This window comes from Drosophila subpulchrella, chromosome 2L (assembly GCF_014743375.2).
Source record: "Drosophila subpulchrella strain 33 F10 #4 breed RU33 chromosome 2L, RU_Dsub_v1.1 Primary Assembly, whole genome shotgun sequence".
Taxonomy (NCBI): domain Eukaryota; kingdom Metazoa; phylum Arthropoda; class Insecta; order Diptera; family Drosophilidae; genus Drosophila; species Drosophila subpulchrella.
In genome coordinates this window covers 3,678,220-3,692,571 of record NC_050610.1, presented here as the reverse complement: position 1 = coordinate 3,692,571, position 14,352 = coordinate 3,678,220, and the positions used below count along the sequence as shown (strand labels likewise).

The 14,352-nt window shown below is 38.3% G+C and overlaps 3 protein-coding genes across 3 annotated transcripts; 2 read left to right on the top strand and 1 right to left on the bottom strand.

Moving 5' to 3' along the window:
• Positions 1 to 4,862: 4,862 nt before the first annotated feature.
• LOC119548540 lies at positions 4,863 to 7,343 on the bottom strand. Its single transcript, XM_037855835.1, has 2 exons — positions 6,871 to 7,343; positions 4,863 to 5,539 (listed from the first exon to the last, which is right to left on the bottom strand). Exons 1-2 carry the CDS (start codon positions 7,283 to 7,285, stop codon positions 4,920 to 4,922), a joined length of 1,035 nt encoding a protein of 344 aa, XP_037711763.1. The 5' UTR covers positions 7,286 to 7,343; the 3' UTR covers positions 4,863 to 4,919.
• A 767-nt stretch (positions 7,344 to 8,110) lies between these two features.
• On the top strand, positions 8,111 to 10,774 carry LOC119546125 (mitochondrial sodium/calcium exchanger protein). The gene is made up of 5 exons (XM_037852219.1): positions 8,111 to 8,152; positions 8,985 to 9,202; positions 9,258 to 9,864; positions 9,925 to 10,452; positions 10,509 to 10,774. The coding sequence occupies exons 1-5, from the start codon at positions 8,111 to 8,113 to the stop codon at positions 10,737 to 10,739; spliced, it is 1,626 nt and encodes a 541-aa protein (XP_037708147.1). The 3' UTR covers positions 10,740 to 10,774.
• Positions 10,775 to 13,679: 2,905 nt separating this feature from the next.
• On the top strand, positions 13,680 to 13,865 carry LOC119548731. Its single transcript, XM_037856236.1, is given in 3 exon segments — positions 13,680 to 13,712; positions 13,714 to 13,752; positions 13,755 to 13,865. Coding segments are annotated over 3 exon segments (183 nt in total).
• Positions 13,866 to 14,352: the final 487 nt, after the last annotated feature.

The window sequence follows — 14,352 nt, the reverse complement described above, 5'->3', positions numbered from 1 at the left end:
TCTTTATATTCTTTATGGATACGCAATGCCACTTGGTTGCAGGGCATTTTCGAAATTTCAGAGAACCAACAGAGATATTCCATAATAGGATAATAGGAAGCTCCCGACCGCCGCTATAGATGCAATTCTCAAAAATAAAAAGATGTTCTTGAAAACCAAGACTAGGCCAACCCCTTTAAAAAACTCAACGAGGAAGAACGGTATAGTCGAGTGCCCCGACTATCAGATACCCGTTACTCAGCTAAAGGGAGTAAAAGGGAGAAAAAGATGTACAAGCAGCATGTTATGGGCGTTAGAGTGGACGTGGAAAACTTTGTTTAGGTCAATCGATAGGTATTGACGAGACAAATACATCAGTTAAAATTTGTTTCTAGCATGAAAACTGTGGTCGATTGTGGGCGCTAGAATGGGCGTGGTATGTTCTCGTAACAAACAGGCGCTGCGTACGAAAACAAGGAATCTAAATCTGAAATCTCAACCCTCTACAGTAGTAGTTTTCGGGATCACAGCGTTCGAACTCGGCTAGTGATGCTGATCAAGAATATATATGGGGTCGGAGACGCTTCCTTCTACCTGTTACATACTTTTCCCCGAATGCAATATACCTTTTTTACTCTAATATATATTACATAAACATGACGCCAAATGCTTCTTCTCGGGGTACTGTATGACATGTACAATTGACAGCAAGGCGGGGAAACACAAGATATCATTTTCGGGAGGCTGTTTTGCTCATAAGGCTAAATGTTTCTCAGACCTATGGGTACTCGGAATTGCACTTCCAATCGGCCATCCAGCGAGTGTGGTTCTGTTCTTTCTTTTTTTATTTCATTAAGAAACCTACATTTCTTTCCGAGCAGTATTAAGGTGAGATTCTCATAGGCTTTGGTAACTAAATCAAGATAAGTTGAAGTCGTTATTGATGGAAAGAAAGACCAAGAACGGCAAGCCAAAGTTTTAATGCACCGTTTGACTAGAATAGTCTTAATTCAACATACAAAATCTTACGACCGAATATGGGCAAATATTTTTTGGAAGATAAGACCTTACTTATGATCGTACTTTTAAATCGTGATCTGCGTGCACATATTTTTTCAACTTCTACTTCCCGAAGTGAAAGTCCTTTTTCGAATAACTAACTTTATTTTATAAAACCAGGGACCGTAGCAGTTATAACTTTTATTTACTAATCATATGTGTGTCATGAAATAACTTTTATTTTCTCACTTTTTTATAAATATCAGAAAATAACTGTAATCCTCTGATCGAAAAAAAGTGTAGCAGAAGACCATTTTATTGCTAAACAAGAAAAAACGCTATAGTCGAGTACCTCGACTATCAGATACCTGTTACTCAGCTAAAGGGACCAAAGAGAAATGGAGATATACAAGCAGCAAAGCGAGATTGAAATGCGCCACCTACCGGCGGTAAACAGATTTAAGCGTTATAGACGTTAGAGTGGGCGTGGCATATTCGCGTAACAAACTTGCACTGCGTACATGGCTACGGAATCTAAATCTGAGATCCCAATTCTCTATATTTTATAGTTTGAAGTTTGTGGGCGGCTTGTGGGCGTTAAAGTGGGCGTGGCACAAACTTGCGCTGCGTAAGAAGGTCAGGAATCTGCACACCAAATCTCAATAGCCTAGCTCTTATAGTTTCCGAGATCTCGGCGTTCATCCGGACGGACAGACAGACGGACATGGCTAGATCGACTCGGCTAGTGATCCTGATCAAGAATATATATACTGGGGTCGGAAACGCTTCCTTCTGCCTGTTACAAACTTTCCGACGAATCTAGTATACCATTTTACTCTACGAGTAACGGGTATAATTAATAGTCAACTTTCGTGTTTTGTCGATTGCATACAACGATGTTTATGCATACACGAATCAGCCCATTTCACACTTTATAACATTTTCTTTCTTTTATTGACCAGAATTTAAAAATACAATTAAAAGGGTTTTCGTCGCTTTTACCTTGAGAGTGCAGCCCACTTTCTCATGTTTTCATAAATCCATTATTATCATTGCCTATGATTTATTGACTAGAACAACAAATCGAGCTAAAGAGAAGTAAAGAAGAAGTAAAGAGAAGCTTACAGATTGGCACTTCCTTGGGTCAGGGACAGTCACCCAGTCACAACAGTTTGTTGCAACATACAGTTTAAATGAAACAACTAAACTACTCGACTATAAGGTACTATAGCCCACAGATCCAACTAGCGGCTTGGTGGCGTATTAGTGAAAACAGCAGATTTGCTGCATGTGGTGTGCAATCTCGACTGAAATGCAAGATATTGATTATTATTTAGCTATAACTTTTTAATGGTCATTAAAAAATCATTCGATTTCAATACTTTTTGGCATATAAAAGAGTAGATTAGGTTCAGTTTTGATTGTCAATATTCACCTATCTATCCATTCAAAAAATTTTTTAACTGATCATTAAAATTTGACATAAAGATTCTACCACGTTGCTTGCTTCATCAAAGGACCACGCCCACTCGAACGCACTCACAGCCATGTCCGTCTGTCCGTCCGTTTCTACGCAAACTAGTCTCTCAGTTTTAAAGCTATCGCGCTGAAACTTTTCCAAAAATCGTATTTCTTTTGCAGGTAGTATATAAGTCGGAACCACCCGGATCGGACAATTATATCTTATAGCTCCCATAGGAATAACCGGAAAAAAATAAGAAAAATTTAAAAAATATAATGGAAATAACATTTTTCAATTAGTTCTGAATTTCGAATCGGACGACTATATCATATAGCTGCCATGGGAACGATCGAAAAATTGGTGGGAAAATAATATGAAACATATTATAAACAAAAACACCTCTTAACGAGGTAGAAAGTAGTGGCGAACGCACCTTTAACAAAAATTTCTGATATCAACAATTATGCATTCGGCACGCTACAACAGAAAATTTACATGTAGGTAAATTAATATTTACTGTTCCGGGCCGAAATCATAAATTTAATATAGTTTATTTATTTTATCGAATGTAATATCATTTTTCGTCACAATTGTTAATATCAGAAATTTTTGTTAAATGCGCGTTCGCCACTACTTTCTACCTCGTAAAGAGGTGTTTTTGTTAAACCTAATAACGAAACTCATCTTTTTTGTTTGTTATTTTTATACCCTTGCAGAGGGTATATTGATTTCAGTCAGAAGTTTGCAACGCAGTGAAGGAGACGTTTCCGACCCCATAAATTATATATATTCTTGATCAGCATGACTAGACGAGTCGATCTAGCCATGTCCGTCTGTCCGTCTGTCCGTCCGTTTCTACGCAAACTAGTTTCTCAGTTTTAAGGCTATCGGGCTGAAACTTTCTTAAAAGTCTTATATCTTTTGCAGGTAGTATATGAGTCGGAACCAGCCGGATCAGACAACTATATCTTATAGCTTCCATAGGAATAATCGGAAAAAAATTTTTTTTAAATTATATCTTTGGTGTTTTTTAGCAGGTTATATGCTAAAGCTTGGAAATAACATTTTTTAATTAGTTTTGAATTTTGAATTTAATTTTATCGAAATCGGACAACTATATAATATAGCTGCCATAGGAACGATCGGAAAATTGGTAGGAAAATAATATGAAACAAATTATAGCTTCGGTGTTTTTTAAAATATAACCTCCTACGCTTGGAAATAACATTTTTTAATTAGTTCAGAATTTCGAACTTAATTTTATCAAAATCGGACGACTATATCATATAGCTGCCATAGGAACGATCGGAAAATTGGTAGGAAAATAATATGAAACATATTATAGCTTAGGTGTTTCTTGACATATTATCTTATACTATTGGGAATATCATTTTTTGTGTTTTTAAATTTAATAATTATAGCTGCAAGGGTATATAAGCTTCGGCTTGCCGAAGCTAACTTCCTTTCTTGTTTTTTCTAACAAAACGTAAATCAAATATAGTATTATAAAATACAATTGATGTCTACTACTACTGCTTGTGCTCGTGTTCGTTCAAACAAATATTATTTTATCTTTTATATTTCACAGACAAAGAAAATTGTTAAACAAAAAAAACCGAAAATGCAAACATTTTGTGATAAAAATCAAATTGGACGCACTCTTGATAAAATCGGAGAGCTATATTCTGTAACTGGTATAAATATTAAACAATGACTGTATCCAGATTTGCCTTATAACACGAGTTAACAGCCTAAATAAGCCCAGGCTGTTGTTGGCTGTTTCTGTTAGTTTTATTCCTGAATCATGAATGTTTGTATTGTTTTTTATGTTTTATTTTGAGTAAAGTGTTAAATTAAATTAATCAATAAATACCCTTGATTATCAACTTTTTTAAAGACAATTGGAAAAAGCCTCCCTCAACTATAGTCTTCAGATAAGTTATTAAAATATGTATATTAATGGTATTTTTCCATTATGTTGTTATTTTTAAACGTTGGTGCCCAGGAGCTCTAACAAATGTCAACGTTATAAGGAAACGAAAGGGAGTCTCTGACGTGGATTTTATTTTTTGTGTCTTCTGTTTTCTATCCTTATTGCGTGCGTATGACTATAATATTATTGAAGTGTTTTATTAAGATTAAAAGCTTTTCTTGGTATGGAATCCGTTGCATAATTATAAAGGATCACTCACACGCGATGGAAATGAAAGTGAAACAACACAAATTGAAAATAATAATAGGTACTAAATAAAACCCGTTTCGTGACGAAACATCCTTAACATACTACACAGGGATTCTTTTTATATATTTTGCTTAACGTCTTTTAAGAGTAGAAAAATTTACATTTAAAATCTCGGTGTTAATAAAGAGATTATAAATATAGTCACTGTAAGGTTTCATTCAATGGGATAAAAAATCGAAGTTGGAAATAAATTATTAATGTTTATTTATCTTTACTTAGTTTCTATCGTAGGAGTACTCAAATTGTGTCCTTTTCGACATTGGCGGCTCTTGCAGCTACAAAGTTGGCCACCTCGATGGGAACACCAGCATTGCTGGCCTCGTCAACTCCGCCGCCTTGCGAACCATCCTCTGCACCACCAACAATATCGCCGGCAACAATGGGGGGCTCAGTGGTTACGGTGGGTAGGAAATCGTCCGGATTGTGTGGCGGAGCTGGGAAGCAAACCACCCGCTCCACTTCTCGCATCGCCTCTGAGTTTTCGGGATCTGTTTCGTTAAGCGTGATGGGGAAGCAAATAATGCCACCATCTGGATAGGGTTGAGGAGTCGCCTCGAATTCCGGGGATTCCTCACTAGACACAGGGTCACTCTCTCCCTCGCCCTGCCCCTCCTCTTCCTCCTCAGTTAGGGGATTTTCGGGAGGAACTACGGCGGAGGCTTCCCCTGAAATAGTGGTTTCATTCTGCAAAACTCCCTCCTGCTGACCATTGTTCACGATGATGATCTGGCGACCATCTCCCTGGGACGGCGTCTGCCCCTCCTCCCGATTTCTGTGGTATGCGTGGTGTCGGTGGCCAAACATCAAGTTGTTCATCATGTGACCCGCCAGCATTCCAGTCAGGAAGTCTCCCGTTCCTGTATGGTTTACAAAGTAAGAGAAAATGTAAAAATTATCGAACTGGTTTGGTTTATAGCGTCACTGTATTTTATCTGATGGGTTAAAGCTTGTTACTGGCAGCCTTGAATTATTCCCTATACTCGTAAAGTAAAACTTTACATTGTATTCGGGGAAAAGTATGTAACACGTAGAAGGAAGCGTTTCCAAACCCCATAAATTATATATATTCTTGATCACCATGTCCGTCTGTCCGTCTGTACCTCTGTTCGTCTGTCTGTGTGATCTCGTAAACTTTAAGACCTAGAGATATCAGAATTAGATTCCTTAGCTTTATACGCAACGCGAATATGCCACGCCTGCTCTAAGGCCCACAAGCCTCCGAAAACTGTGGCGCCCATTTTTTACTAAAATAAAACGCTTAAGTCTGTATGCCGTCAACACTACCATATGTTGAAATCGTGTGTAGGTGTCGCCTTACAGTCTCGCTTTGGTTTTTCTATATCTCCATCTTCTTATTGTTTTCTTCATCTGAGTAACGTTCTTCCTTGTTTTATTCTTTAATTAATAAGGATAATTTATAAAACGTCTCTTGTGACATCCCTTATACTTGGTAGGTATTCCTTTATTAGTGAGTAACTAAAAAATTGGCTTTAAGTCTCAAGTGTCGACAGCAATGAAAAATTACCTAACTTTCCAGTTACTTTTTCTAGTAATTGTCTGAAAAAGCGAATTCCACAAAGGAAGTCTCGAAGTAATTATTCTTCTTAAATTGTGTTTTTTAGTAACATCTTCAATGCACTGTGTTAATGATGGATATTACCTATTGAACTAAAATAGGAGACACACCAACACATACTGACGGGAACGACGCGGTCAACATCCCAACTATGCGGGGACGATCTTACCGTAGATCACCTCCTGGACTCCTGCAGCCGATTACAGAGCATTAGATTGTCAATATTTGGTACAAGTCGCACAACAGATTTTTTGAAAAACCCCTCTCCAGAGAATATCTTAAGTATTAACAAATTTGTAAAACTAGCTCACCTAATCATATAAAATAAAATCGTACAAGTTTCGAGTTGAAGGCCCCAGTAGCTAGCACTCATTAAACATCCATTAGGTTTAGTATTGTATACTAGATTTAATTTTGTTAAATAAATAAATAAATAAAATAGGAGGTACAAGAACCTGGTAGGTTCAAATAAATTAGAAAAATGATTGTAGGTCGTCTCTATGCTATTTATACCAGTATACCATTTTCTAATTTGGTAAGCTTCACATAATTTTGAATAAATTTGTATTTGTTTCTAGTGTATACAACTTTGACCGTCTATTATATATTTACCCGTTCCCCGGTTCATTCCCACGGGTGGTTGGGCGTAGTACACCGCTCCCGCTGGCAAGGCCTGAGCACTGGAGTAATATGTCCCACCTACTTGGCCAGGATACGACCCGTAGCCGTAGCCCGGTGGCATCTGCTGGCGCGGATAGCTGGGTATCTGCTGCTTAGACGGCATCATCGGCTTTGGTGGTGCGGGCGGGGGTGGGGGTTTCGGCACCGTCATGGCCGTATGAACTGGCGAACCGCTGACCACCCGCCGCCCACCGCCCGACGACGAAGGCTTCTTGTACTTCCGCCATCCGCCGAAAAGTCCGCCGAACGATCCACCGCCACGCCCCCTTCCGCCGCGAGCCTCAATGGGCTGAAATACGGACGCTGCGATAAGCAGCAGGCTGAGTGCCAAGTACCAGGATCTCATCTTGATCGCGACGATTCTGAAATGATCCCAACTGATCGAGTGGTGCGGATGAACTGGAGGCAGGCGGCACAAATGCGACGTGTTTATCCGAGGAAAGTGCAAATGCGTGGGACGGTGCGCTTCACTTCGAGGAAAGGGCATATAACCTTACAAGAATCAACAAGTTTTTGTATTTTCAAGTTCTGACTTTTTTTATTGTATAATTTTTTGGGACAATGTAAAGAAAGATTTATAACATTTCTAAAGATATTCTCTTCTGAAGACTTTTAATATTACAATTATTTTTATTCAAAGGACTGGTAACATAGCGCTCATTGGATAAAGACAACTAAGGTATACTTTGGAATTTCTCCATCTACGCAATTCGAAATAATATAGAATAGATAGTAAAAATTAAGTAATTTTATCTTATTAATAATCTTATAATACTTGGAAAAATAAACATAGTTCCTACAGTTTTCAATTTTAAATTTCTTTTAGTAACAACCATCTTTTGAAGTTGTAGATATTGTAGTAACCAAAAGGGAAAATGCTCTCAAATATTGTGTTTTGATAACCTATAACATCGAAACAGAAAAGATGCACAATAGGAAATTATTTTTCTATTCGTCGGGCCATAATAAGAACTAGACAAATTTTAAAATCGTGTTGAGTTGAATTCGGTCGGAATTCTTATGTAAATGGTATTCTGCCAGAACTCGGCAACAATTGGTTCTGAAGTTTTAAATATCTGTTATACCCAATTTTGTTATAACTTTTATCAGCAATTTAATGAGTTTAGAATCATAAAAAAATACGTGATTACGTGATAATGATTTCATGAAGATGTTTAAAATACTGGACTTCTTTCGAAATCCTCAAATCTCGGTAGGGTGTTTGCATAACTCCTCTATCCAGTCGCATCCACACTGACATCGCACTCGTCTATCAGAATTCTGACAACACTTGCCCGTGGGCCTGTTCCCCTATCACTGAAAATTGAATGAGTGTCGCCGTGTAATAATTCAATTGCCGCTAATTGAGACGAGCTCGAAAAGTTCTCGGATTTTCTCTTGGAGCCCAAAAAAGCAAAATATCATGTTCTCGGGCGACGTTGAGGCCTGCTGTTGAGGCGACGGCAATTTGCCAAATGTGTCGCATCAACTTTCATTACGGCTGAATTCGAATCTTTAGCTGCTGGGGACTGGACAGTCACAAAAGATGAACAACAACTATGGAGTGATAAGCGGCGTACTTGGAGCTCGTCACGTTGACGATGATGACGACGATCGCTCATGAACCTTATGTTGACCCATTTCGAAGGCAGTGCATTTGCATCTGCACCTTGAAGACCAAACGCCATTGGAATCATCTAATTATTTCGGTAAAAAGTAAGCAGCATCTTTGTTTGAATTATGATAAAAATGCTTACATATTTACCGTCCAAAATGATAATATATCTTTGCCACAGGTAGTTTAAAGCTTAATTGTATAAAAAACACAAAAATGGTAGTCATAGATCTCGATTAAGTGTTAACTAATACCCATTTTAAGATATTAGGAAAACTTAGCTACCTTAGACAGCCCCTTCAAATAAAATTTGATTTTACAGAAATAAAATATTATATGGTTAGTTAATTATGGAATTTATGGACCTCTCAACTGTGGCAAGTAGTCAAGAATACTTGGGAATTATTGATGATTTACGAAATGTTTCCAGACTCGCTGTTCACTGCCGCAGAAATTATTTCGAAATGCTAATCAGACTTGTGCTCTTGCAAGGAGTACCCGTAGTTGTGGATCGTTTGTGTTTCTTATAAACTACCTAGATGTTTTCTTTTGCCAATTTAAGTTACCTACGATATCAATTTATGGCTTGATAAGTGCATGTTTATTGATGGTACAATTCAGTATGCTGTTTATGCTGACGAAATACTTGTGGGTACTATTATATAAGACATTTTCTTTTGAATTTATTTTTGGTCTCCTGCAGCTTTGTGCCAAATTTAGTAACGCTCATTGAATTCGCACCCATGACAATGTTTGGCATCACTTTTCTTATCTTCGGGCCAAGTATTTTTGTATCTTATTATAACAGCGCCTGGATGATATGTGATCCTCAAAGAGGTAGCCTGAGTCCTTTGCAGTTCGCAAAAATGGTGGGAGACATAATAAGATATTTTGTGATCGGACTTATGGTTCTGAGTATGCAAGGATATCGGGCTGAAGGAGTCACCCTTTGGTCCTGCATGACCTTTATATTGACCGGAATGGGCTACCTGTATATAGTAACCAAGAAATCTTATCAAATGAAGCTCATGGATGCGGACCTGAATCTGATTAAATTTCGGGTAACTGTGTTCTTGTACACCTTTTCCTTGGTTTTGTTGGTGATCGTGGTCGTGTCGCATGCTACTTTTCAACGAAGTTTACTAAAAGGTACCGCAAAGCCAGAAAACTATTTGGATATGGATAGCGGCGATGAGATCCTGGGCAAATACCAGAAGCAAAAAGTGTTTACCAGACGTCAACTTTGGCTAAAAACGGTTAATGGATATGAGAATATGAAGGATTCGCATGTGGTCTATAGGGTTTTAATGGTGGGTAATTGTAATAGCAGTCAGACGTATGATTTGAATGATTTAAAATTTTATTGACAGGTGCCCATCTTTTTTGTTGTGTCTAATTTTTCCCCTGTTATATCCAAAGACCGCTTCCTTATTGGCTGGAACAAATATATAAACTGCCTCTGTCTGGTCGTCCTACCATTTATATGCCTTCCTCATGGTTTTAAGGCTGTCAGTTGGCTAATAATGCTCCTGGTTTGCTGGGCTCTTAGCATTCTTGCCTTCATCTCCACTCACTCCCTGAGACGACCCGATAATGTGTGGATTTTTGCCCTCCTAGGATTGATCATCAGCTCGGTGGCCATGAATTTGCTAAGTCGGGAGATAGAGAATGTAACCTGGCAGTATATCAGCATCCAGTTTGATGTGAAGCCGGATGTGACGGCTCTGATGTACTTTGGATTGGGTGAGATGTTCAGTGAGGCGATAGTCGTGAGGTGCCTGCAGCAGCGGAAGATGTGGGATGCCACCTTCGGAGTCGTGATGAGCATAGTCACCTATGCGATATTTCTGGCGTTTCCCCTTCTGTTCTACCAGGGATGTTTCAATTCCAGTTCCAGCGTGGGTTGAAAAATATTTTCTTTGTTTTGGAAAATCTTATAATTCTACTTCCACAGATAATTACAACAGCTTCAACGGAGACAGGCATTCATTTCATTTTTCTCATCGTCTCCACCAGCTTGCTTCACATTTCCATGAGTGGCTATGAGTTTCGCATATCCCTGTTCTTCTACCTCTTAGTATTGACGGTTATTTATGTGACCCTTCAATGGATGATTCACTACGATTGGATGCTTTCCCTGGCCACTCTTCATAAAGCGACGCTTATAAACAAAGGTTTTATTTAATCTAAGGTTTTATAAAAATCTTTCTGCCTAAAAGTATGCTAATAAACTCTTTATTTCACAATTTCATCACCTCAACAGAACATCTCACACCAAAAATCAATATATTTTTAATGAAGCAACATAACCAAAGATTTCACATCAAGTTATATTTACCTACTTGTCTTTCCTTAATAGAAAATCAAAGTTTGACATTAAGACATATTCTTGGACAACTTTATTAGCTTTGGGCCGACATAATCGTCATAAATTATCATGGCCTATTGATTGCTGCCGGCCATTTAAACTTAGGGCTGATGACGATGCTCTGACCAGAAACACGCACTTACTCCATTTACAACGTTTAGGCCTTTTGAAAGTCATTTATAACGGAATGTTGAATCGGTCTCGCAGCCAAGGAGCCCCGGAAAGAGCGTCGTATGTCATCTATAAGAGCTGAAATTAGTTCCAGGAGAGGGGACCGGGCAAACTTGTAAAATATTTACGAGCTCAAGTGAGCGTTGGGAAAAACAATCAGAATCGGGGCTCCAAAGTCCGGTTATGAGTGTGTGTGCGAGTGAGGAGCATAAAAAGTAACTACTTTGTGGCTTATGTGTGAAGTGCGGAGTGGCCGAAAATATTGTTTGTCTATGTGTGGGTGTCGAGCGGAAACTAAAACAAAAACACAGCCAGCTTCTGGGCATATTCGAAGGTGTCTGAGTGTGCGTTCGTACGGGTATGAGTATGTTGTGATTGTGTAATAAAAAATATCCAGCTGACATTTTGTGTCAAGCACCTTTTTCATTTTGGCACTTCAGTATACTCGTCGACTTGGTCATGAGTCGTCCAGCTGGGCCAAAAGCTGAAAGAGAGTGGGGAAAAGCCGAAGAAACCCGGGTGGTTCACCTACCCAACCTGGGACTTCAAAGGATATGTGGTTTTGATTTGGGTGCCTTATATCCGGAAAAAATTAAATATTAAAATAATTTTATGTGTCTAAGAATAAGAGTGATTATGCCCCAAGAGCTTAACCTATAATGTTTATCTATATTTATTTTAAACATTCTAGACTGTTTTTTTTAACAATCAATTTTATTTTTATTAGCTATAACTATAGGTAAAGTTTATTATTGTTTTATTTTTTTTAATATATAAGATCTTTATAAGAAGGTCGTTGCTGTTCTAATCAAACGGGGGCTTAGACTTTTAATTGCATATTTAGGTGTCTAAAAGTATGCAACAATATATTTTAAGCTCAGAAGAACAATAAACTCATTCAGTAAGGCAAACTTTACTCCATACTTTTAGACATCCAAATTGCATTTAAACTTTGAAAACCCCCTATATTGGTTTATTTACTTTGGAAAACGAAAGGACGACATAAATCACCAGGTATCTGTTAGTCGGAGAACCCACTTTTACTTTTTCTTGGTGCTGTGAAAGATTGGGGTGATGCTGGCCCGGTTCGCTAGCTGCTTGAGTGATGACAAATTACATTTGTCAGATTTATGACCAATTATGAGCGTGTTATATATCACCCTGGTGAGGGGATGGCACTGGCAGTGGGCATGGCCAAATGGCAGCGAGAGCCACCTTAATGGCAAGCGCAATGAATAAGTCGCCGTCGTTTGTTTGCGGTCTGCAGCACATCCACATTCCCCGCCACATCGGTGGAAACCCATATAAGTCGGTCTAGGTTTGGTAATGCCAGCACGTTCTTAATGCCTTGGTACAATATCGCATTTCGCACATTTTCTCGCGCCCATTTCGCGTCCCCAAATCCCCAACTCATCAAAAATTGTGCCGTATTTTTTCCCGTTTTGAGAAATGCTTTCGGATTTCTAAGGCGAAATGGGCGAAGCTCTTCGAGGAACACAACATATCGCGTGTCTTTATTTTCACACTTTCGGCTTGTATTATTTATGATTTTAATGCGTTGCAAATGGCCAGAAATCGCTTTTATTACACGCGCAGTTAAACTTCAATTACGGTCGCTAATCATAATGCATATGTCTAAGAGCTTACAGCGAGGGCAGATATTCATTTAGTGATAAAATAAAATATGAACTAATGAATTTTTGCAGGAGTTCAGTTAAGTTTTAGCAATGCTTCTATGCATTATTATTATTATTATTAATAGCTAGTTTTTTCATTGATTCTGTTACATTTTCATTATAAAAAAAATGACCAAAGTGATCCTACTTTAGTTTTACAATTTTCAAAGCAGTGTACTTCTGGGTCATTTGCAAAATGGATTTCCTAAGTACTTGCACCATTTCGAATTCCTCAATCGACTCTCCTTATAAATCATTTCCAAAATATGTTGTGACAAAACACAGAAGGCGCGCGAAATATGCAAAAAAACGAGAAAACTCCCATAAAATAAGCGCCTAAGTGCGCAAATTAAAATCGAAAACCATAAATTATACAAAAATAAAAACAACTGGTGAAAACCGGTGGGCGGGGCGATGGGTGGTTGGTGCTGTGAGTGTGTGTGCCAGCAGTTGTAAACAAAAACAACGGAGGAAAAGCATTTTATGCTTCACTTTACAATTCAATCAGTTTCAATTTCCACCTGCCGAAAACATTTCCGTTTTACAGTTTATTTCGGCTGGCGATGCCAAATGCGGCCGGCTGTTTGTAATTTTTTAATTTCGACTTGAATTTCAAAATTCAATTAGTTTTTGCCACGCACACCCCACAAGCCCGCACCCAGATACAGATACAGATAGAGGCACGGGTACATATACACAGATTCAGACAGGAAGGAAGAAAGGCATAAAGCAGTCAGCCCACAGATCCTGTGAAATCGGGGGAGCCGGGTGGTGCACACCGCAGATGTCCGCCTGCGTCTGCTCCGGCATTGTTGGTTTCACTTTTTAGATTTATGCTTTTAGATTTTAATGAAAAGCCACATTTATGTAGATGCCTCCACCCTCCCAGTAGCGAAAAGATATAGACAACATGGGAGGAGGCGGCGGGGCTGGACGAAGCCTGGGAGAGATGCAAATTTTGTGGTCCTCCGTGGCTGTCAGGGGCTTGGGGGATGCCCAATTTAAGCTCCATAACTCAGACCGCAGCGTGAAAGAAATTAGTTCAGCCAAGGCAGTTGCTCCTCTTTCTTATCGAACGTGAGTATCAAAGATTTGATTTGTTACTTGCCAAAAAAAATGGGGAAGACTGCCTTCTGAAGTCCAGAACAATATTCAGTTTTAATTAGATCTAGCTACATAAAGCGGAAGAAAAAATATTACAACACCTTAAAATGTTTGTACAATCTATGTACAATCAAAGTAATATGTATCAAAAATGTTTAGCTTTCGAAGTTTTAAAGGCAAATTTATTTAAAATTTAAATAAATTAAACAAACTTACCAATTGCGTTGTTTGATAAATAAGTTATTGTAATCGATCTTATTATTCTGGCACTTTTTATGAAACAATATATACGAGAAACGAGGTATTTTGTTGCAACTTATGCAGTAAAATTTAAAAAAACTAAATTTAAAAATTTTGAAGTGTAGGAAGTATGTTGAGTAAGTCCCTTGTAAAGATAAAACCTTTTCAAGTTGGTGTTCAAGTTTTAATGGTGCTCCTTGGCAAACTCGAGTTAGTGGAGTGCTCTACATGGCTATCAA